Source organism: Parasteatoda tepidariorum, chromosome X2 (assembly GCF_043381705.1).
Source record: "Parasteatoda tepidariorum isolate YZ-2023 chromosome X2, CAS_Ptep_4.0, whole genome shotgun sequence".
In the NCBI taxonomy this organism is placed as follows: Eukaryota; Metazoa; Arthropoda; class Arachnida; order Araneae; family Theridiidae; genus Parasteatoda; species Parasteatoda tepidariorum.
Genome location: NC_092215.1, coordinates 16,276,346 through 16,298,493, shown reverse-complemented (window position 1 = coordinate 16,298,493; position 22,148 = coordinate 16,276,346). Strand labels below are relative to the sequence as shown.

The 22,148-nt window shown below is 28.4% G+C and overlaps 1 protein-coding gene across 2 annotated transcripts in view; it reads right to left on the bottom strand.

The window, feature by feature from the left end:
• The window catches only part of LOC107448598 (uncharacterized oxidoreductase ZK1290.5), a 29,852-nt gene extending 11,888 nt beyond the window's left edge, over positions 1 to 17,964 (bottom strand). The window contains exons 1-3 of one of the 2 annotated variants that reach the window (XM_016063859.3): positions 17,756 to 17,964; positions 12,308 to 12,420; positions 9,439 to 9,563 (exon numbers count right to left, since the gene is read on the bottom strand). In XM_016063859.3, the coding sequence (XP_015919345.1) occupies positions 9,439 to 9,563; positions 12,308 to 12,392 (210 nt within the window). In that variant the 5' untranslated portion in view covers positions 12,393 to 12,420; positions 17,756 to 17,964. Of the gene's footprint in view, positions 1 to 9,438; positions 9,564 to 12,307; positions 12,421 to 17,516; positions 17,652 to 17,755 lie in introns of those variants that run through there. The other variant, XM_016063862.3, reaches the window with a different exon arrangement.
• Positions 17,965 to 22,148: the final 4,184 nt, after the last annotated feature.

Sequence of the window (22,148 nt, the reverse complement as noted above, 5' to 3'; positions counted from 1 at the left end):
AATTAAGCTAAATTAGAAAAGGTTATGGAACAGTAATATGTCAATTCTATTCAAGGATTAAAGATATTGTGGCCTTTTCCAGTAGATGTTGGAACAGTCACTAACTATGGTGAACTAACTCAACAAGTACAATGATACCGTGTGGTAGAGGAATATCTCAAACCAGGGTTGGCAAGGTTTAGGACAGAATGGATTAATCTACTGTTTAAACCGTCCTGTCCAAAACTGTCTTAAACTGTCCAAAACCCTTTTACTCAAATTATGTCACAATTTTATCTGAACAATATTTAAAAGATAGAATAAACATAGAACTAATAACATATTGATAATTAAATCTACTAGAGAATATTGTTTTTAGAAGTATAATGTTTTATTAATATTGTTTGATTCTTCAATTTAAACATTAAACAAAGGAAGATTAATCAGTAATCAAGTTCAATTGGTCCTCTTAACATTCAACAGCACATTATAAGAGCACAATACATACAATATTCGATAGCACACTAATTTAGCTGCTGTATTCACACCAAGACGGTTTTTAAGTTCTGAGTGAATTACTACAAAATTTGAAAACATCCTTTCAATTGAGGCTGAGCTTGCTGGACATGAGAGTAGAAGAATGATGAATTTAAAAATGTCTTTGGAATATTCCCCTAATGATATTGATTTTTCAATAGTCGTAATGATATTGATTTTTCAAAAATGGTGTTGCTTCAGCTTCATAGGCAATCAAAAGAGAAATGCATTCCGGAAATTTGTCAGTTAAATATGACCGAGCACTTTCTTTTTGCACACCAGACAAGCCTTCTCCTTTATATTTAGGGTTTAATAAATAAGCCAAGTAATAAAATACTTGCACTGCTTGAGTAATTTTTAATACTTGCAATTCTTTTAGCATAGCGGTGATACATCACCAGTGTCAGTAACTGTAACTGATGTTATGCCCTTCAAAACTGTTAATACATTTACAGTTATTTTTGTATTTCCAATTTAAACTAATATACTTATATTAAAAAAAATAAAAAATTTTAAATAAATGTCGTTTTAATTTAATGCAGAAATTATAATGTTTTTTTTTTAAAAAATATTGTTAAAAATAAAAGGTAAATTTTTAAACATATTTAGTATTTTTTTAAAAAATTTACTATTATTTTTAATATTGCATTATTCATCCTTATGCAAAAACATAATTTATCAGTATTAAAAGCATATTTATAATTAAAGGATAAGGTATTCCCTTTTGTTGTTTAATGAATTGTGGAGCTCCAAAAATTATAAACCTCTTCCTATTATACTACATTATTTTCCTTTTTTAAGTTAATGTAAATTGTATAAAAAATATCAAATATTTATTGATACATGTAATTATTTTGTGTACAATGGTAACACATATGGAATTTTTACCTTTTACCAAAGTTCAAAGTTTTGGACACTTTAAGACAGTTTAGGACAGTTTTAGTCAGTTTTTAAGACAGTAAAACCCATGTGTCTTGTCCAAAACCAGTTTAGGACATCCAAAACCCCAACCCTGTCTCAAACCATGATCTTCATTGCTTATCTTTGAACAATTATTTAATTAACTACGAAACTTTTCAAACTCTCCCAAGAAAGATGCAATTTTCTAAGAATAATACTAAACATATTTCTTGCCAGCATGAAAGGAAAAGGTTTTCAAGAACTTTCATAAGTAAAAAAAAAATCCAGTCATACTGCTATACTCCTTGTAATTAAAGTAGGTGCCTTAAGGTTGCTTGTTGCCCGAGCAACAAGACTTTAGGAAGGAATGCCACTCTTTTCACAGGGCAGTTAAGAGTATTGTAAGAACATATTTAATTGAAGACAAAGTTCAGTAAAGCAAAATCTATTTATTATAAATTATTTTTATTAAACAAATGCCAACCGTTGACTATTACATCATTAGGCCTTTTATTATAAATTAAAATCAAAAAAAAAAACATTGCGAGTTTGTGATCAAAAACATAACATAACAGAACTCAACGAAAGAACCAACAAGAAATCCAGTTTTGTGTTGCCAAAATTTATCACATCCTAGTGACAAGATGTCACAATGTTTGCGTACTTGCCGTTATCTGGCAATGTCAACATTCATCCCTCATGATGTGATATCTGTCTTAAAAATATTTATTACTATGCTTTTGAAGTTTATTACAGACTTAAGCTTTTGCTAACACACCTGCTAAATTCAATTTACTTGAGACATAACTCACACCGTATCTATGGTAATCGAGGCGTATCTATGGAAAGAAGCGCCTATGGCAAATCTCGCACTTGCGCCCTTCCTAAAATATTTATAACCTCTTAAATAAAAGCATTGTTTGATGTATTTAAGCCTTTTGGCAATATTGCAAAAAGAGCCGTGGTGGCTCAGGGAATAGAGCATTCGCCTTCCAACGAGGTGAGCCGGGTTCGATTCCCTGCAATGATTGCTCGACACAATTTCCGTATCCGGCTTGCACCTACCACAATGCTGACGTAAAATATCCTCCTTGACGGATCATTGGTTACCCTTGCCGACAGACTAAGCGCGGGAAGCTTTCGTGATCCTCCTCTCCATGTAACGCAAATGCGGGTTAGTTCAATCAAAAAATTCCTCCGCGAAGGCAAATTTCTCCAAAATGCTCGATACAGGAGTTCCCTTGTCTTCTGAATTGGGTTCAAAATTACAAGGCTGCGAAGTTGAACATTAGGAGTTGCAAATTCAAACAATTCGATCGGCTGTTCAACAACAGTTATAAAATTTTCCAAAAAGATTGCATTGCATTTTTTTAATAGATTAATAAATAAATAAAAATTAACTATAACAATAAAATTATCTCCTTTTAATTGTAATGCATTCACGTGTGTTCGAAATTAGCATTAGTTAGGAATAAAAAAAGTCTCCTTTATCATATTTAAAGAAGATTCTCTTGCGTTTCTTCAACTATCAATAAAAATTCTAACAATTTGTTTAATTAAGCAACAAATATAATTAGGTAACAAAAATACTCACACGCAACAAATGTCTCAGGGTTAAAGATGAACTGTAACATAATTACCTATTATTACCCATTATTTCCAAAATTTAATTTGAATGAAATTGATTGTTTCTAAACATCCTAATCATTGCTTGGCTAATACCAAAACAATAAAATCATCGTGATATAATAAATTCATTAAAGATCACAGTGTAAATAATTTCGATTTGCTATGACAATTACAAATAAAATAGCTACAATCAAATTTTATAATTTGGTTTGTTTTTTACTTACAAAAAAACCGATGCTCTTAATATAATTAAGTTGTACAAACATTATATAATAACCGATAATAAGAAAAAATATAAATATAATTAAATACAGAACTCTAGACAAAATAGCGACAATAATACATTCTTTAATGAGAAATAAATTAGAGGAAGTTGTCGTCTTAGTTTAAGAATATCTAGAAAAAATTGGAGAAAAAAAAAAGGCAAAAAGTTAAGAAATAGACCAAAAAAAATCAAATTATGAAAAATTCTCTTCGCATTCTGATGCGAAGAGAATTTTTCATAATTTGGAACAAATTAGAGAAAACGCAGAAAAAAAATTAAACAGATTTGAATTATAAGTTTTTAGACGTTCAGTGCGCAAAAAAATAAAATAAATAAACGGACCACCCTGATAACTTTTGATATAATAATCAGATCTTCACGTTCTTCTCATGTCAATGGTTCAAGGAGGTGACTTAAAATATGCTAATTAATAAATGCGGGGACAATATTTCAAGTTACGAAATCAGACACTAAAACGTACTTTTTCTGAATTTTCATTTTTTCTACTGATTTGGATTTCTGTACCCCTAAGTATTGGGGGTAGCCGCAATATGAGAAGTAACTCGAGAGTTTTCCAATAGAATTTTAAAAAATTTCCAAGAATTATAAAGGTCGTTTGTTAAAAAATAACTTTTCGTGAATATTTATTATTTTATTTATAATTGTAAAAAAATTAAATTGTAAGGTATACATTTTTAACATCGTTTTAAAAAAAGGTAATTTAACAAGGAAAAGTACTATATTGTAGAAAAGGTAATTTTACAAGGAAAAATACTGTATTGTTTTAAAAACAGTATAACAATTTTTTTCAAGTAATATAATATGTAGTGATATAAATATAATGTAAGTGATATGTATTGTAAAAGACTTATAAAATTTAAAAAAAAGTAATTATTTAATCTCTTTTTTTTTTAAAGGTAGAAAATTATAATCTGAAATAAAATAAAAGATATAGGGGAAAGTATAATGCATTAGTTTAAATAATTAGGAAATGATTACTTACAGTCAAAGAAAATCCTTGTAGTACACGTTGTTCACTTAAATCAATGAATCAACTATAAAAGCCCAGAAGCTGCATCAAAATAGATTATAAAAATCTAAAGACTTCAAATATTTGATTTTCTTGTCTTAAATTTTGAAACATTAACTAAAACAAGCAGAATTTTTTGTATGAGCGCCTAACTACTTATAACGCCTCTCGCCTGTCCTTTATTTTTCAAAATAGTGGGGTGTATTCATTATTAAATCGTTTCATCGGTTTAAATTATTTGTTGAGCGAGGCAGAGGAACCTCCTATTTTCAGTATTTCACACTTTAGTGGAGGTGATTCCCACCATGGGTGGCAAAAATCTCCTGTTGTGGAAGGATTTACGCTAATTTATAGAAGGGGTTCTATTTGAAATCTATTCAGCAGATTCCAAAAACGCTTTTTAAAGAGATTTTAACCCCTGATAAAATTGAAGATTTACAAGCATTTCACTACAGAATAATTAGTCTAAGCTAGACTGGGACACCCCATGGTTTTCACATCTCTCAAGTCATCCCTCTGGTCAACACCATCTGGCCATCTGGTTTTTCTGCCTGAAGGGGTTCCATCCATTTCCTCCCCTGAAAATTGTTCTTTTAACTGGAGGTCTCACTTTCCTCAAGATAAGGGGAGAAAAATTTCTTTACATTTCTCACCAACTTTAGAACTTCCAAAGTTTCTTTCGTTCGCCTTTCATTTTTTTAGTCTGTTGTACTACTAATTTTTTTCATATAGATAAATACTTTAAATTTGAAGATTCAGCTTATATTACTATAATTTAATTTTACAGATAGCATTTTCAAATACATAAATAATATCAAATAACCTAAGTAGAAAAGCATTTTTTCCAAGTAAATTATTTTAAATTTAAATGAATGTCTAAGTAAACTAGTTTAAATAAACGAAATCAATAAATATTATTTTTAGGATTTGTTTTCTGTTCTTATTATAAAAAAGGACACGATTTTAAATAAATACGGTATGTATTGCCGAGGAAAAAGGTAGTGACTTATATCAATATATTTGCTACTCAAGAGCTATAACATCATACATAGTACTACAATACACATTCAAAACAATTCTACGAAATACATTTTTAATGCTAGTACATAATCTATACTTTTGTAATCTAAATTATGTTATTTAGTTAATTATTTTATTTTTATATATAACCATGATTTTTTGTGGCTATTTTAGTGGGTTTTTTTCATTTGTGCAATATTATAGTTTGACTCAGAGTTACAGTTTCAATAAAGTCTTATAAATAATGTCTTGTTTGTTTATAAGATTCAGAACTTAAATATTTATAACTCTTACACATGAATAAGCCTTTTGAATGAACATTATTAAACTGTTTATTTTATCATCGTTTATACATGGAAAAAATATTTTTCTTTTCGTTTTACTCAATAAATTTTACATTAAGTTTGTGGTTTATTCTTCGCTTTTAGTGGAAAAAATGAAATTCATAATACGCTAAAAGAAGAAAAAAATTAAATTCCCTGTAATTTTACTATAATGAATAATGAGCTTACATTTTGTCTTTTCATTTTATCAGCGATAGCTTAAATTTTTTATAGTACAGCTATGACATATTGTGAAGCAATGAGACGCTACATTTTAGAGGGGAAAAAATTTAATTCCTTTTAATTTAAATATGGGAGCCGCGATGGCTCAGGGGATAGAGTGTTCGCCTTCCAATGAGGGAAACCGGGTTCGAATCCCAGTTGATACGAATTCCGCATCCGGCTTGCACCAACCACATTGCTGATGTGAAATATCATCAAATGTAGACGGATCATGGGTTAGAGTCCCCTTGCCGTTAGGCTAACCGCGGGAGGTTCTCGTGGTCTTCCTCTCCATGTAACGCAAATGCGTGTTAGCTCCACCAAAAAGCCCTCCACGAATGCAAATTTCTCCCATTACTCGATACAGGAGCTCCCTTGTCTTCTGGATTGGGTTCAAAATCACAAGGCTGCGGAATTGGGTTGGCTGTTCAACGACGGTTATAAAATTAACTATGGGGTTACAGGGGTCTGTTTAGAAGAAATTTGGGTCCGTTAATGGACCCTTCACAAAATATCTTTTCATAATAGCGGACCCTTCACAAAATATTTTAACTTAAAAACGGACCCTTCACAAAATGATTTTTCTTTTAATCGGACCCTTCACAAATTTGTTTATCTTCATTATTATTTAATTAATAGAATAAACCCTTTCCAGGGCAGAAAACAAGAAAGATGGACGTAAACGAATTAAGTTTTGTCTTCGGCAGACGATTCTTCCATTATTTGTCCGAAATTAATATTCTGCGTTCAGCAGTATAGGCTAAATATCAAATATTTGTATGTTGCATCTCTAATTTAGAAGCAGCAATTGTTGTTTATTTTTTAAAATTTAATTTTTTTAATTATAATTTTACAGTGTTGAGCATAATCTTGTATGTCTTTATAATTTAAAAACTCCTTGAAAAACCTTTTTTTGCAATAACGGATCCTATTTGCACAAATTCATAAAAGCGGACCCTGGTTGTAAAAATGTGAGTAATTTTTTCACAATTTCACGAAAAATAGATCTTTCACAAAATGTCTGGACAGACCCCTGGGTTAAAAGTCTTTTTGTCAAAGGATTTTGATGGACATTAAATGTTAATTGCTTGGGAAATTCTCTGACATTAAAAATATTTTTATTGGAGTGTATCAAAAAGTTAGTAAAGAGAGTAAGAGTTATAATTATTAAAAACTCTGCATTATTCTTTAAATTACGATATTATAATTAAAATTTGGCTTTTGCCGAAATCGTCGTAAATATAATAGTAGAAAAGAAAAAGCTACTTTTTATTACTGATTTATTTTAGTATTTATCATGAATGTATTCATGAACATTAAAATTTTTTACTTATTGCGAATCCTCTGTTGCTTAACTTGAAAGTATAATGAAAGAAAAAGTGTCTAGTGAATGAATGCAGAAACGTGTATGAATTGTTATCACACAGACGTCAAGTCGTTCAAAAAGAGTTGGTATGTGGAATGTTTTTTTTTCTTATTATTTCCCACATTTTTTTTAATGTTGAATATAATATAACAACCGAAGGAGATTTCTCGCGCTTTTCGAGTTATGCAAAAGAGCTGGAAACCTTGGCCCTCCTATTATCCCTAACTGAGGTGGTCTATGAGTTTTCAAACGAAGTTATGCAAAAAATTAAAACAGGGGGAGACTAAAATTGTTTAACGCTCTTCACCTACTTTGTATTTATTATTAGCGGTTCCCTGTCATACTTCACTCCCCCAGTTACAAAAAAGAGTTCCTCAAAAGACCTCGATGTCTTCTTTTCGAGACCACGAGGAAAGGTTAAATGTTGTATGCTTTTTTTTTTAATTCTGCCATAACTTGAAAAAAAAAATTAGTGAAATTTTTAATAAAAAAATAATCGTCGATGCTAATTGATTTTGCACCTTTCAGAAATAATGCGCCCATGGCATTGGCCATACTTGCCATACCCTAGATACGCCACTGCTCACACCAAATACATTATTCTTTAAACATTCACGAACATAATGGAACTTTACATCTATGTGTTAAGATATAAGATTATTAACAGAGTTTTTCCAACGTAAGTGAATATCAAGTAAAACCAAAAACAGTCAGTGCCCTGAGGCTCCACAAAGGAAAAAAATAAGACAATAAAGTCATAAAATAAGACATTATTGTCTTCTTTTTATTATCAGTTTTTGATTTCACCACTGACAACAGAAAGACTCCAGCATGTTGGCTAGGTGGTGTGTCCCCTGATGAAGTGCCATTTTTGCTAACATGTGTATCTTTAGATTTCGTTTTGCTTGTATTTAAATTCTCCCATTTTTATTTATATTGCTTAATTAAGACAATTTTGGCTTTAGCTGCTTTTTTAGCATTCTTCCATTTTAGCTTATTGTTTTTAAATTAAATTTTGTTCTTAATTTTTGTTTAATTCTATTTTCATACTTTGATTGGACTCCTCTTATTGTAATAATTTTATCTAGCATCATACCAAAGATATTTTTTAACAGAAAATATGCTTTATATTTTAAGCATAAGCTTAATTTCTTTGTAAATTAATTAAAAAAAATTTCAATCAAATATATGATTTAAAATCTTTATCTCATTAAAAAAAATTTTAATGGTCTATTTTCTTTTACCTTCATTGAAAGAGATTACTAATCCTTTTAATCATGCCCATTCAATTATTAACATAAACCAAAAGTGGTTTTCACTCATTATTTTTATAGGAGAAAACTACTGGACGGTGTAATTTTTTTGTGAATAAGAACGAAGTAGAGTCTCTGCATTATTCTTACCCAAGAGTTTCTGATTTATAAATAATCTTTGCAGTTAACATCTGATGCTATTTGAGAACAATAAAGATAATGGAAGGTAATTAACGGTTCTGTTTTAAATTCTCCTCCCTCTGGAAAAATATCCACCAAAAGAAGTGTCTGTAGATAAATGTAGAAAAGAAAGTCACGCCTAGATATAAACAAGTTGCAAAAAAAAAATTTTAAAAACTTTGCCAATCACTTTAATAAAAGAATTAGATTTCTAAGAATGCAGAAAATACTGAATTCTATATCTCAATTCCATTTCTTTAAGTTCATGTTGCTTACTAAATAGATAGAAAAAAATAATAATACTCTCTAACTTTGCCGCTATAACTCATATTCCTGAATTTTAGATAATCTGAGTTAATGAGATAGTTACATTATCAATTGAAATAATTTTAATATTATAAAAATGAATGAATGCAGGCATTAAATCAAATATTGAAGGAATTAAAAAGTAATGGAATATGTTTATTCTCAAAGAAATAAACTTGCATAACCATGTTTTTAAGACTTCCATATATGGTCATAAAGATAAAATAATAAAACTATTTAAATATGACAGCTACGTAAACATTATTGTAGAATTTAGTTTAAAAAATATTGCATGATCTCGTTTTACGGGGAAATAAAGTTTAAAAAAAATGGAGAGATTTGATTTTTCTCTTATCGATTTTATTTTTTCCTCCGTGTTAACAAGCAGAAAACAAGTGAACTTATTCAAGTTATTCAAGTGAACTTACGTGAATTGCAGCTTGCAAAAACTCTTCACAACCATAGCGTTTTGCAGTGTCTATCAATCTATAATTGCAGACTTTCAGTGCATATACAACTGCTTCTTGTGAATAACCTCCACTATGAGAAGTACCTACCAAATGAAGGTAAAAAACAAGCTATGTAAAATGAAATCATTATAACTAAATTAGGTAATTAATCAAATCAACCTGAATGATATCAAGCTAAACAAATCTAATACACAATCAATGAAATTCTTAAATTATACACTATTATATACAATTAAGTAGAGTAAATCCAATCAGACAATTCAAAGAAGATGACTTTAAAGAAAGACCAATTTTTCATCTTGTGGTTTAGAAAACCACAAATTTGTTAGTCACAAAAAATTCAAAATTAATAAAAGATTTGGCAACAGATGGTGATAAGGTTTAAAATTTATTTGTAATTTTATGCAATTTCTGAGAAATTCATACAAGGGTCTCAACCTTTATATAGATATCCAAATTACATAATTTGTTCAGGGATGAGAGTAGTCAGAAAGTAAAAAAGAGGAAATCCAAGAAGATACATATATATATATATATATATATATAAACAAAATTTTGACAAAAAAAGTGCGATTTTTAAACTTGTAAGCCATGTGATTATAAATCATGATATGAGGCTTTTAAAATATGAAAATATGAAACTCTACATCGAATTTAAAAAATGCGAAAATACAAATCATGATGCGTAACTTTTAGATCACGATACATAATTTTTAAATCGCGTGATATTACAACCGCAAAAACGAATCACGACATTGGATTTTAAGCTCGCGTAAATACGAATTGCTACATGCCGTTTCAAAAGCTCGTAAATAAAAATCGCGATGTTGGTTTTTTAAATCTCGTAAATAAGAATCGCAATGTACAATATTTAAATCGCCTGTATAAGAATCGCAACACTCACCTGTTAAATCAGGCAAATACGAAAATCGATGTTTGATAATAAAATCGCAATTTTAAAAATACATAAATACAAAACACGATATTGGGTTTTTAAATCTCGTAAATAAGAATCATAATGTACGGTATTTAAATGGCGTAAATAAGAATCGCAATGCGCAACTTTTAAATCAGGTAAATGCGAAAATCGATGATTGATATTAAAATTGCGTGAATAAAAATCGAGATATTTGCTGAGTTTGGACTTGGGATTTCTAAAAGGCTTGTTTGTATTGTTTTTGTTTAGACATAATAAATAAAAATTTTCACCGCAAATAAATATTTTCACCGCAAATCCACCTCTATTTTTTTGTCTGTTTTCACGCCAGAATACAAGAAGCAGCGACATCTGAATTACGAAAATACGAGCTATCCCGCCGACGGATTAAAAAATGAGGACATTTTATTTTCTGTGCGTGAAATCGGAGAAAATAGCTAATTTAAGTAAAAATGCGGAAGGGTTAGCAGCTAGGACGTAGTTGAAATTTTCTGTTTATCTTTGAAAATCGTAAATAAATATAATTATTTTACTTCAAGGACTGAATTTTTTTTAAAAAAAAAAGCTGGATATTTATTAAAAAAATAAATAAATAAATAAACTTTTAGAGAATCGGAGTTTTTGATGAAAAGGCTGAAATTCGAGAGACAAAAAAAATCTCATCCCTGTATAAAGGCCAACCAGTTTTATCCCAAGGAAATGATTTTTAGAGAAACTTCAGAGGGAGGAATGAGGACTTCAATAATTTCGCTCCGTAGAAAATTAAATTCCTCAAATCTGAGGAATGGTTGAGGACTAGAATCGATTCTAGAATTAGGCTAAATATGTGGCATCATAAACTGGTAAAGAGCACCTTAAAATTTGTCATGGCTGAAGTTATCCCACCAGTGATGTGCAATTTTAGTACTACCTTGCGACCCTGCTGATGTCAGAAAAGGTTAAAAATATAGGACATTCATTTGATGACCATTAGAAGAAAAAGCTATAAAAAGACCACCTAATGCTTGGTCATGATAGTATGTAGCCTAAAGTAAATCAGAAATATATTGGCTTTGTTACAGAGTCATTTTTAAATTGTGATGATATATTTGTACTTTCAGGTGACGACTCTGTTATAGCAAATGGTTAAATACCTAAAAAAATAAAATACACCAGTTTTTTAAAACATCTCTTTCAGAGATGCACAACCTATAGCCTCCGACCAAAACAGGTTCTGGAAGTCGTTTAACTTGGTCCCTGATTTATCTTAATTATTAATTAAATTTATTAATTTGTAAGATCATATTTATGCATAATTTTTTAATGAATAGTTTATTGATGCCATGTACAAAAATGTCACTGTTTTGCAGCAGTATAGTAATCGCATTATAGTATTAGAATTAAAATAAATATACAAATTAATTACTGTGTACCTTGCCGTTATATGTTACGAAAATCAATCACTACAGAAGTTTAACTAAATTAAGAAGAAATAAAGTAAGTTTTAAGTATAGTCATAGTGTATATTGTATTTTCCATGTTTATATGCATTGTTGTACATAATATGTATTTGACAAGCCATTCTCAAAGGACTTAAAACTATCACCTCTATCTAGTGACCATTTTAGCTGGTCTGGACAGTTTTCACTTGTTCAGATATTTTTAATTTTATTATCTGAACAAATAAAAACTGTAATAATGCATGACATTAATTTCAAATATCCAGTCTTTTAACAATTAAAGTTTTATGTTAATGTTGGTTTGGAACATCCTATTTTCTGACCTTTTTGGCCCACTAGCCAAAAGAAAAAATATTTCATTCCTGGTCAATTTGTTTAAATTTGAAAAAACTCTGAAATTTTAAATACTAAGTTAAAGGATTTCTGATTATCCTTTATAAATAAAACTAACCTAATCCAAGCGTAGGTATTTTAACACCATTAGATAGTTCTACCTCTCTTGGGCCAAAGTCTCCTTTGGATGTTGTGACTGGCATCTTAACAACACTAAATGTCTATGTATTCCTGAAATATTACAAACATTTTAAAAGGCAACTCATAATTCATAAAACTATCAATATATTTAATAAAAATACAAGATAAAAAAAAATTAGCATCAGCAATTTATTCAAATTAAAACAATTTCATTTCATATTTAGTTTATAAGAGCAGATAGGAAATGAAATGAAACAACAGATCTTCAGTAAAACTTCTGTAAAATAATCATGTGAAAATGATTTGAAATGCATTATTTTAATTAAATAAACTATAATAGTATTTCATTGATGTTTTAAATCAAAGTTTAATATTAACTTTTTATTAATCACTGGCATAACACTGATATCTTATAGGTAGAAGACTTTACTTTATTCATGACTTCTGAGAAAAATATATACAGTACAGAACCCGTTATCCGGAAATCAGAAAACCGGAAAACCAAAAAACCGGAACGAAATTCGAGAAATTTTCCCGCCATTTTTTTTAAAAGATATTTTTTTTCCTCATAAGATTTTAGGATTTTTCTTTCTTTTTTGAAGGATGTTTACCTTACCATCACTTTGGAAATAATCATTAGTGTATTACTTCATCGTTTTTTTCTCTTTTTAAGATTATTTCCATAATTTTTTTTTTTTTAGTTGGGTTTAACAATAAAAAAAACTGCTTTTTGTAGTGATTCAGAAAACCGGAAAAATCAGTTATCCGGAATAGCGATGGTCCCGATCGTTCCGGATAATCGGTTCCCTACTGTATTTAACACTTTAAATATAGCGCAATATTCAATTTTGAAATTATTCTAGACTTTGATCACATTCAACAATAATTTAGCAAAATAAATATGAATTATGAGTTAATTCATAGAACAGGTTATAGGAGATACATAGCTTCAAAATCAGATTGAGCTATTTATTTTTCATAGTGTATCAACAGATAATATGTCTTCATTGCATTTGTAACAGAAGAATTATCTCCATTACTTTTAAAAATTCAAATACATAATGTAATAGATTACATTGGATAAAATTATTGAAACCGAATTAATATTTTAAATAATATTTCTAGCACTTATTGCCTAAAGAACCTTTTTTCATAACTTTTATACAAATGTCGTTTTGTAATATTTGGTTGGAATAACTTAGAAAAAAACCTTTTTCAAAATTCCGTACTTCGAGAGTATAGCTTGTCTACAGTAAGAACTCCCCTAGCACCTGGACCCGTGGAGGTGACTATGGTAACGAGGTATAACTATTTCAAGTAGGGGTGTGGAGTTGGCGAAACAAAGGGAATCTTTTTCTTCAGTCTTATTATTTTAGCCCTAGAGGGAAGAGAAGATACCCTCCCTGAAAGGTGCTATTCTGGTTTTGTTAGCAGTAGATGGCCTCAAACTTTGTAGAGGGGGGAATTCCTACTGTAGACAAACTATAATTTGCACTCCACAACCAGCAAATTACAGTGGAAAATATAAAAATAAAAATGGCAATATCCAAATAATATTAAAAAACACATATGTAAGGAAACATGCGATTCATTAGGCAAAACTCATATTTTAGGATTCTTTTTTTTGAAATATAAATTATAAAAATATATTTTATTTACGTCTGTTGACTTTAGTTTTCACAATAAAAAATTAAAAGAAAGGCAAAATATTAAATTTAAGAAATGTGGGAGAATTTTTTCAAGCTATCTGCGGCAAAACTTTCTAGCACTAATATTTTTCTGCAAGATACTTTTAATAATAACAAACATAAATGTTACTAATTTAAAATAACAAAACACTGTTTTTATAACAAAAAAAAACTATAATATTTTTTTTTTCATTGAACATGTAATAATTTTTTATTCTTATATTATGGGTGATATTCACGCATTTTGTTGGGGGGGAAAACTCACTATTTATTCAGAGCTCATTCTAGGCAGAAAAAAGGGAAGGGTGCAAAAGTTTAAAAAAAAGGGCATTATTATTCTAAAAAGGCAATAATTTCTTTCTATGGGCTTTACACATTCTATTAAAAAACATTGTCAATATTTTTCTCTACTTTACTAAAAGTACCAAAGCAATCATATTAATTACTAATTTTTATTAATAAATTAACATATATATATTGAGTAAATGAGCTAATTAGCTTAGTAATTTATTTAAAATGCATGCATATATTAATAAAATAATAAATGTATGTTTTTAAGTGTGTATAGATAGTTATGATTTAATAATTAAAATGATTAATAATAATTATGATTTAATGATAGTGAAGTAACTGCAAACTTTCAAAGACAAGTGCAACAAGGGGATGTGATGGCTATTCTTCCTTTCCCATATAAATCTATGTATTGACAGCAATGACAAACTAAATAAAAAGAGTTGAAAATAAAGGGTTGAGGAAAGAAAGGGCAAAAAGGGTATGGAGTCTATTTCACCAGGGCACTAATTTACTTCAGGGGCAACAGAGTGGACTTTTGACTAAAAGGGCAGCAGGGTGCTGCCCCCTGTTTACCCTGCCTAGAATGAGCTCTGATTTATTTCCTTCTTTGCATTTCGTAAACAATCATCACTATAAAAAATACAAGTCGTGAACTCCGTTGCCGGAAAAAAAATCAACAACGAAATCACGCGAATTGGACTCCTCAAAAAGGGATTACTCTAGTGCTTGTTTCGCTTTGAGATTAGGTTGTTGTAATAAATAATATTGTATAAAAATATTTGATTTAAAAACTATGGAGAAATCAAAAGCCATAACTACCAAAAATTCAATAGAATCATTGCCTTAAAAAGTAAATACTCAAATGCACGATTCAAATTTTCCATAGTGTTTGAAATATATCGAGATATTTAAAAACCATGTGAAAACTAATATCAGTAATTGCCAAAAATTACATCGATACGATATTATCGGCAAAAATTAAACGCCTCAAAAAGTTATTATCTAAATGCATGATTCAAATATTACAAGTAAATTTCTATAGAAAATAAAAATAAAACTCTTCAAAAGAACATTCTATCTGCAAGAACTCTGTAGCGTACTTTGATAATGTCGCCGTGATTCTGCCGCAGGGAATTCAAGTAACCTTTAATCTCATTTTTTCGTCTAGTCGATTTTGTTTCATGATTAAGATGTGAAGAAATGCATTATAAAAATATCCTACACATGTAAAAAATGCTTAAAATTAAAATTTATCATTATTTTTCATGAAATAACTATAATAGTACTATACTATATATATAACTATAAAACTTTATAACTTGAATTTTTTTAAAAAAGTATATAATTCTTTATCACGAGTATGTGCAAGTTTTCTTTTAAGCACATATTTTGAACTGAAAATTGCATTACCTGCTATTATTTGAACCTTGGTTCTCAGAAGTTATTATCAGGAGTATAAATTTGTAATTAAAATTTAAAATGCCAAGTTTCTAACATCACAATTGTTTGTAAAACACAACTGTGAGCCCTTCCAGCCTCACTCATAAAATTTTATTTTTGTACTGGTGATCAAAGCAATCTAAAAGTTAGGGCATTCGCTAGTAGCCTTGCATTCCTAGAACTTCACGTATCTTAGTACCAATAATGTTTTTAAAAAAATTTCATATTTTTTTAAAAAATTACTTTCAGCATTTAAAATTCAAAAACCTTGCTTTCTATTCTATCATTAAAATTAAATTAAAAAAGTTGCCTTCATAATTTTTGAAGCAAACAAAATATTTTTTACGATAAAAATTGCAGGATTAGAGAATAAGATGTATTATATTTTAGATGAATATTTCAATGAGGTTATAAAACTCAAAATTCCTCCTTCCTAAAGGTAATATTACATGCATATAGTGTTCTTCTTAAGCATTTATAGGAAAGCAAACGCCCTGTCTACCTTTTGATCCTATAAATGTGTTCTCTCATTTTGTTCTAAAAATAAGCCACCATCCCTTAAAAACACTGCCTTTTTATTAGATTTTCTCAAGAAAAAGTTGTTTTCGTAACCACCTGTTTCGTTAAAAAGTTCAAAAAGAAAAAAAAAACCTCTGTAAACGCAACCCCATGAAACCTGATATGTGGTTTCCACAATTGATTTACCATTAATCTTGTCTAAGATAAGTAACCCTTTCTCCCTGCTTTCAAAATTTAAATTCTTTTCAAGTAACAGATTTTATTCTTTTATATTACTGAAGATAAAATGATTGGGAGATTTGTGATTCCCATTGTGCTTATAATTACCTAAAAAAAATTGTATATTTTTAATTAAAAAATTTAGAAATGAGAATTTTTTAAACTTAGAGAATTGTTGAGTTGTTGTCCCCGTAAATTGTTGAGTTTTTGGTACACATGGAAAATTTGTTAAAAACTATAAATACAATTCTTCTATATTTTCAAGATTAATTACAATCTTTCAACAAAAGTATGATTTTTTTCTGTAAAAATCATATCTATTGAAAACTATCTTCAGATTTAACCATTTCTGATAGAGATAATGTATACACTTAATATAAGGGGAATGGTGTATTTAGGAAAAATATTTGCTTCTTTATAAAAGTGCTGATGGAAATAATAAAAACACTTTTTAATTCCACTATGTAATTTCTTGAATACACGCATTAATCAGCGTCCATATACTTAAAAATAAGTTTTTTTAAAATTGATCCACTTACAATTAAGATAACTATTTTATTATGCTTTAATATATTAAGTTTTTATGAAATTGATGAATGAAGAATTTAGAGGTAATACAGATAAAGAATAAATTTGATAATATAATGATTCTTTATATATAATTCTTTATGGATTTCTAATAAAATTATTCGATAATATAATTATTATTATGCAATGAATATTTATAGATATTAAAATAAAAATTTAATCTCTTTTATGGGAAGTATTGTGAATACCAGTTTCAAAAAGGAAAAATGTGGACATCACTCTTAAACACTGTGTTTCATGCGAACTATTACAAAATATTTAACTTTTTTCTGACAAATATATTAAAAGAAAAAATAAATAAATAAACAACTTATATAGGCATTCATATAACACAGGGTAAATATTTTTTACTATTCCCTCCAAACTAAAAAGTAATCACAGTTTCAAAAACCACTTTTAATATCAAATTTTAAATACATATTGTCTATATGTTCTTACCAAAAATATGAGAGTTGAATGGCAAAAAATACAAAACGAAAAATAAGTTATAAGCGAAAACAAACAGAGTATAACAACCCGAGTAATAAATGCGGCTTTATAAGTTCAAGAATAAATATTAAAGATAATAACTGAACACATGTTCATCACATTGCCATAATCTATTGGAGAAAAACAAAATTGTAGAAAAAGAGTAGAAAGATAACACATGTTTATAGTAAACAAATTTTATTACGAACCGCAGGCTGTTTGAATCCTTCGCCTCGAACAAACTGATAGAAAACGAAGTGTAAACTCTATCTGCATCAGACCAGTTTCTATAATTCGCACTCTATCAACCCTTTCAGTCGGAAAACAAACTATAATTAACTTTGGCAAGGTTTCTTATCGACAATTAGACCAACAGACGACAACCGAAGGTGAAGGGGTTATATTGATCATTATAAGCTAGAGATAAATTCAGCTTGTAGCTTATGTTGTGTTTTTAAAAGAAACATAATCATATGACGTAGCAAATGCTCGTGACATCATAATTTGTTTAACCGCATGCGAATTGACAAAACATACCGTAGATTGCAAAGGGTTGGCGAAAATTTCTATTGGCGTGAAAAGGAGAGTTCTCGCAAATCGCCAAACAGTTGTGTGCTTATGTTTTAGTTTTGTTTTCGGTATCGCATAACATTCAACAAGTTAAATATGGGTGCGACATTTCAATTAAGCGGGTCTTCATTTGATTCTTCTGCATCAAATAAAATATAAAACGTATTTTTTTGTTATAGCGCCGACAAATTGGTTTGTATCCGTTGACTAAATTGTGTTTATTAGCGTTTTTTAAAATGTCGTAATAGAACTAAGATAGAAAGATTACACATTATTACATATTCTATAGTTTCATAAACTTTCATTAAATGTATTTCGAGTAGTGAAATTCTTTTCCTACTCATCCACTAATTAGAATTAATAATTTCACAATAACCTTTAATCCTTAATAATGAAATGATTATTATAATAAAGTTTGCTTACTTAAACGATTAAAAATTTTATTTTTTATTGTTTAGCAGAGACTTAGTTTCCAATTCTATATTCATTAATTAAACTTAATGGTTCTCCTCGATAACCATTTACAATTTTTTTAAAATTTTATTTAATTTTCTGTTATTATGAAATTCTTTAAATATTTTTCGACGTAGAGATTATTTTGCAATAATGCGAAAAGCTGAAATTTATAAATGTATAATATTTATAAATGTTTAAGAGAATTTTTAGCAGCTATTTTCTACTAATTATTTTAATTGAAATGTTTATTATACGCAATTTTATAATAATAATCGTAAAATTCATTGAACAATTGAGTATTACATTTTAAAATGCAAGCATAATTTAATAATTATTTCACTTTATAACTGCAAAAGGGTAGATAACTAACTTCGTTATAAAGTTTTACATGATACGAGAATATTATACGATTGCTTTATAATGAAAGAACAACAATTTAAGTTTTAAACTTTTTGTGGAAAAGGAAAAATTTAAAATTTCTCCTGTCATCGGTTTTAGCGATTAGAGAGTCTTTTATCGTATAAATATTAAGCCAGTATTGTCAGTAAAAAAATTACTTGAATTTTGTCGATAGAAATTCCCTAATTATAGCAGCAAAAACTTTTAAATTTCTAATCAAACTTTCCTTCATTATAATTTTGTGTAAATAATTATTATTAATAATATAAGTGACTATTGATAGGAATTCATTGAGAATGTCCAATTTTAATGAATTAACTGTTTACGCAATCAGATTAATAATTTTTTTCATAATTTACAAATGGAGAAAAAGTCTTTACAGTTTAAAAGTGAAGAGAAAAATATAGTTGAGATTAAATTTATAAAATAAGCACAACCCGAAGGAGATTGAAGTAATGGCATTAAAATCGAAATTTCAAAAGAAAAAAAATCACGTTTTAGTGTACAGTGAGCAGTAAACAAAAATCTAAAACTAACTTTTGATCTAATGATCAGATGTATGTTTACGTTCTAGGACTCAATCTTAATGGATCGAGAGGGTGAATTCAAAAATGCCGCTTAATTATAGCAGACAATATATTTTAAGTTCGGAAATCAGACACTAAAACGAGCCTACTTTGAAAAAAAAATTTCCTGCGTATTCGGATTTTTGATCCCCAGTATATAGGGGTTGCCGCAATCTGGAAATATTATCCCAATAGTTTCGTCAGGAAAGCAATGCATTGTTAGGACCCTTTGTGTTAACTTTACTTTTTGCGCATTTCACCATATCTTGGGAACTTTCCAGTGAACTTTTAAGTGAATTGAAAATTTTTTGCACTCAATGTTTTAATGTTCATTTAATTTAATTTCCTTAATTCCCTACCATTATTGTAAAATATTTACTTTTCACCTAACTTGTAAAATTAAAAAGTTTAGAATTCTTTACAAAATCACTCAGGCGAAGTGATTGCGTTTTATTTAAATCTTATTTAGAAGGTATGTTTCTGAAAGTATTTCATTTAAAGTTTTTATCTAATTTTTGTTTCTTATTTATCTATAGTTATTGAAAGTTAAGTTGATATATTTTAAGTTGAAATGAATGTCGCCTTGCTTTGCATAGTTCAAAAATTATTTCAAAGGAAACATAACTTAACATTAAACACTCAGGATTTACAATTATAAATCAAACAATCACTACATTTATTAATTTAAAAACACTCTTATGAACTGATAATAAATTGATCTAAGTCCTAAATGTGAGTTCTATAATATATAATGCATTTAAACTCAGTATATACATCTGACCTCTGTTGTCGCCAATGGCTCAATTTTAAAATATAGTTTTTCTTTTACAAATTTTCGGATATTTTCATATGAAGGATAGTATTAAGTTTGAGAATTAAAAATTTTTGTTTAAAAAAGTTGTTAAAAATTATAATTATTATTAATAATTGACAACAGGAAGTTTTTAATTAAAGGTTGAAATTTTTTTTAATTATGTTATTTTTTAATTCCGTTATTTTTTTAATTATGTTTTTAATTTCCTAATTCATATAACAGTATTTAGGAATCTATAAATTTATGCTACGTATGATCGTTGCAGAATAACCTGTACACAGTATATGTAAATAAAATATATTTTTAAAATTGTGCATTTTCTATTAATTGCATTTATTATTCTTATACTGAAAGAGTATCAAGGTATATATCAGGGCTAAACAGAATAGAAGAGCTGGTTCACTCCTTTGAAGTATCTCTCGCCGCTCCGATCCTCTGACGTCACTCTAGTGACGTCACTTTGGCGCAAAGCTCGCACTTTTACTTCAAGAACGGAGCGTTTGGCGTTACTAGCTCTAACTAATATTGGATCATTTCTTTTTGCGAGATATTCTAAGACATTTGTTATTTTCTATAATGACTTTCCTCAGTTTTTGCAGTGAATTTACAAGAATTTAAAACTATTATCGAAATGCCAGTTTGCGCGATTGCAACTTGCAAAAATTCTGATATAAAAACAAAAGGAAAAAGTATAATTTTTCGCGTGTTCCCTAAAGTAAATGAACAACTATGTAAAGAATGGATTCCGAAATGACACAGTTAATATAAAACAGCAATACGTTTATTCTGTCGTAAAGAACTTTTATAAAAATTCATTATCTAAATAGAAACCGCCTCGTTACTTCATAAAGAAAGGCAGGTGAAAAGAATTAAAAAATAGATAAAGTCAAAGAAAATTAAAATGTAAGTAAAAAGTATAAATAAAATATATAGTATATAGTTGAAATTCTCCTAATTTCATAACATATTTTTTAATGTAGTTATTCTAAATATTTATGATTTTTTTTAAAAATTATATTCTCTTCAATTTAAATATCTATAAATTATATCATCGTAAATTTAAATGTCTATAAACAATTGTAAAATTTCTAATGTCATTATGAACCTAAATTATTATTTTGTTTCAGTAATTAGCGTTTAAGGTTGATGTTTCCTAATGATTAAGTATGAACAAATTGCTATTAACGACATATTTTAAAATCAGGGATTCTAAATTTAACTTAACTTATCTTTATAAAAGAATATGTAGATAAAAAAAGTGTCGATATATGCCTTCATTTTTCTTAATAGTTAAAGTTAAAACTGAACTTTTTAAAATAAAGTATTTATCGTGTCATTTTCACCAACTAGCAAAACATTTTTATAAGTTTAAAATGGTATTTTTTTAATATAATAACCAAGAAACCTTTTTTTAAACTATGTTTATGAACGGAAATAATGTGTTAATTACGTAAAGTTTGAAAAGTCTAACTTATTTTTACAAAGAGAAAGATGCAAAGTTATCATATTTTTGCTTGGGATCTCCGAGATCTGTGGACACAGTGACGTCATGAGGAGGGAAATCGTAGCTTCAGCTCTAAGAGCGGAGTGAACTAGCCCTTGTATTCTCTTTAGCCCTGGGTATATATGACCTCCATAATAAATGAAGTATTTACGGACTTTTATATATATTAAGGAATTGAATCAATTTTTCACGAAGTTTAAGATCTCATCCCATTGAAAAAAAAGTTATTTAATAAATATTTTTTTGCAATAAGTGCTTCTAGTAATAAAACAAACGCGATATAGGTCATTGCA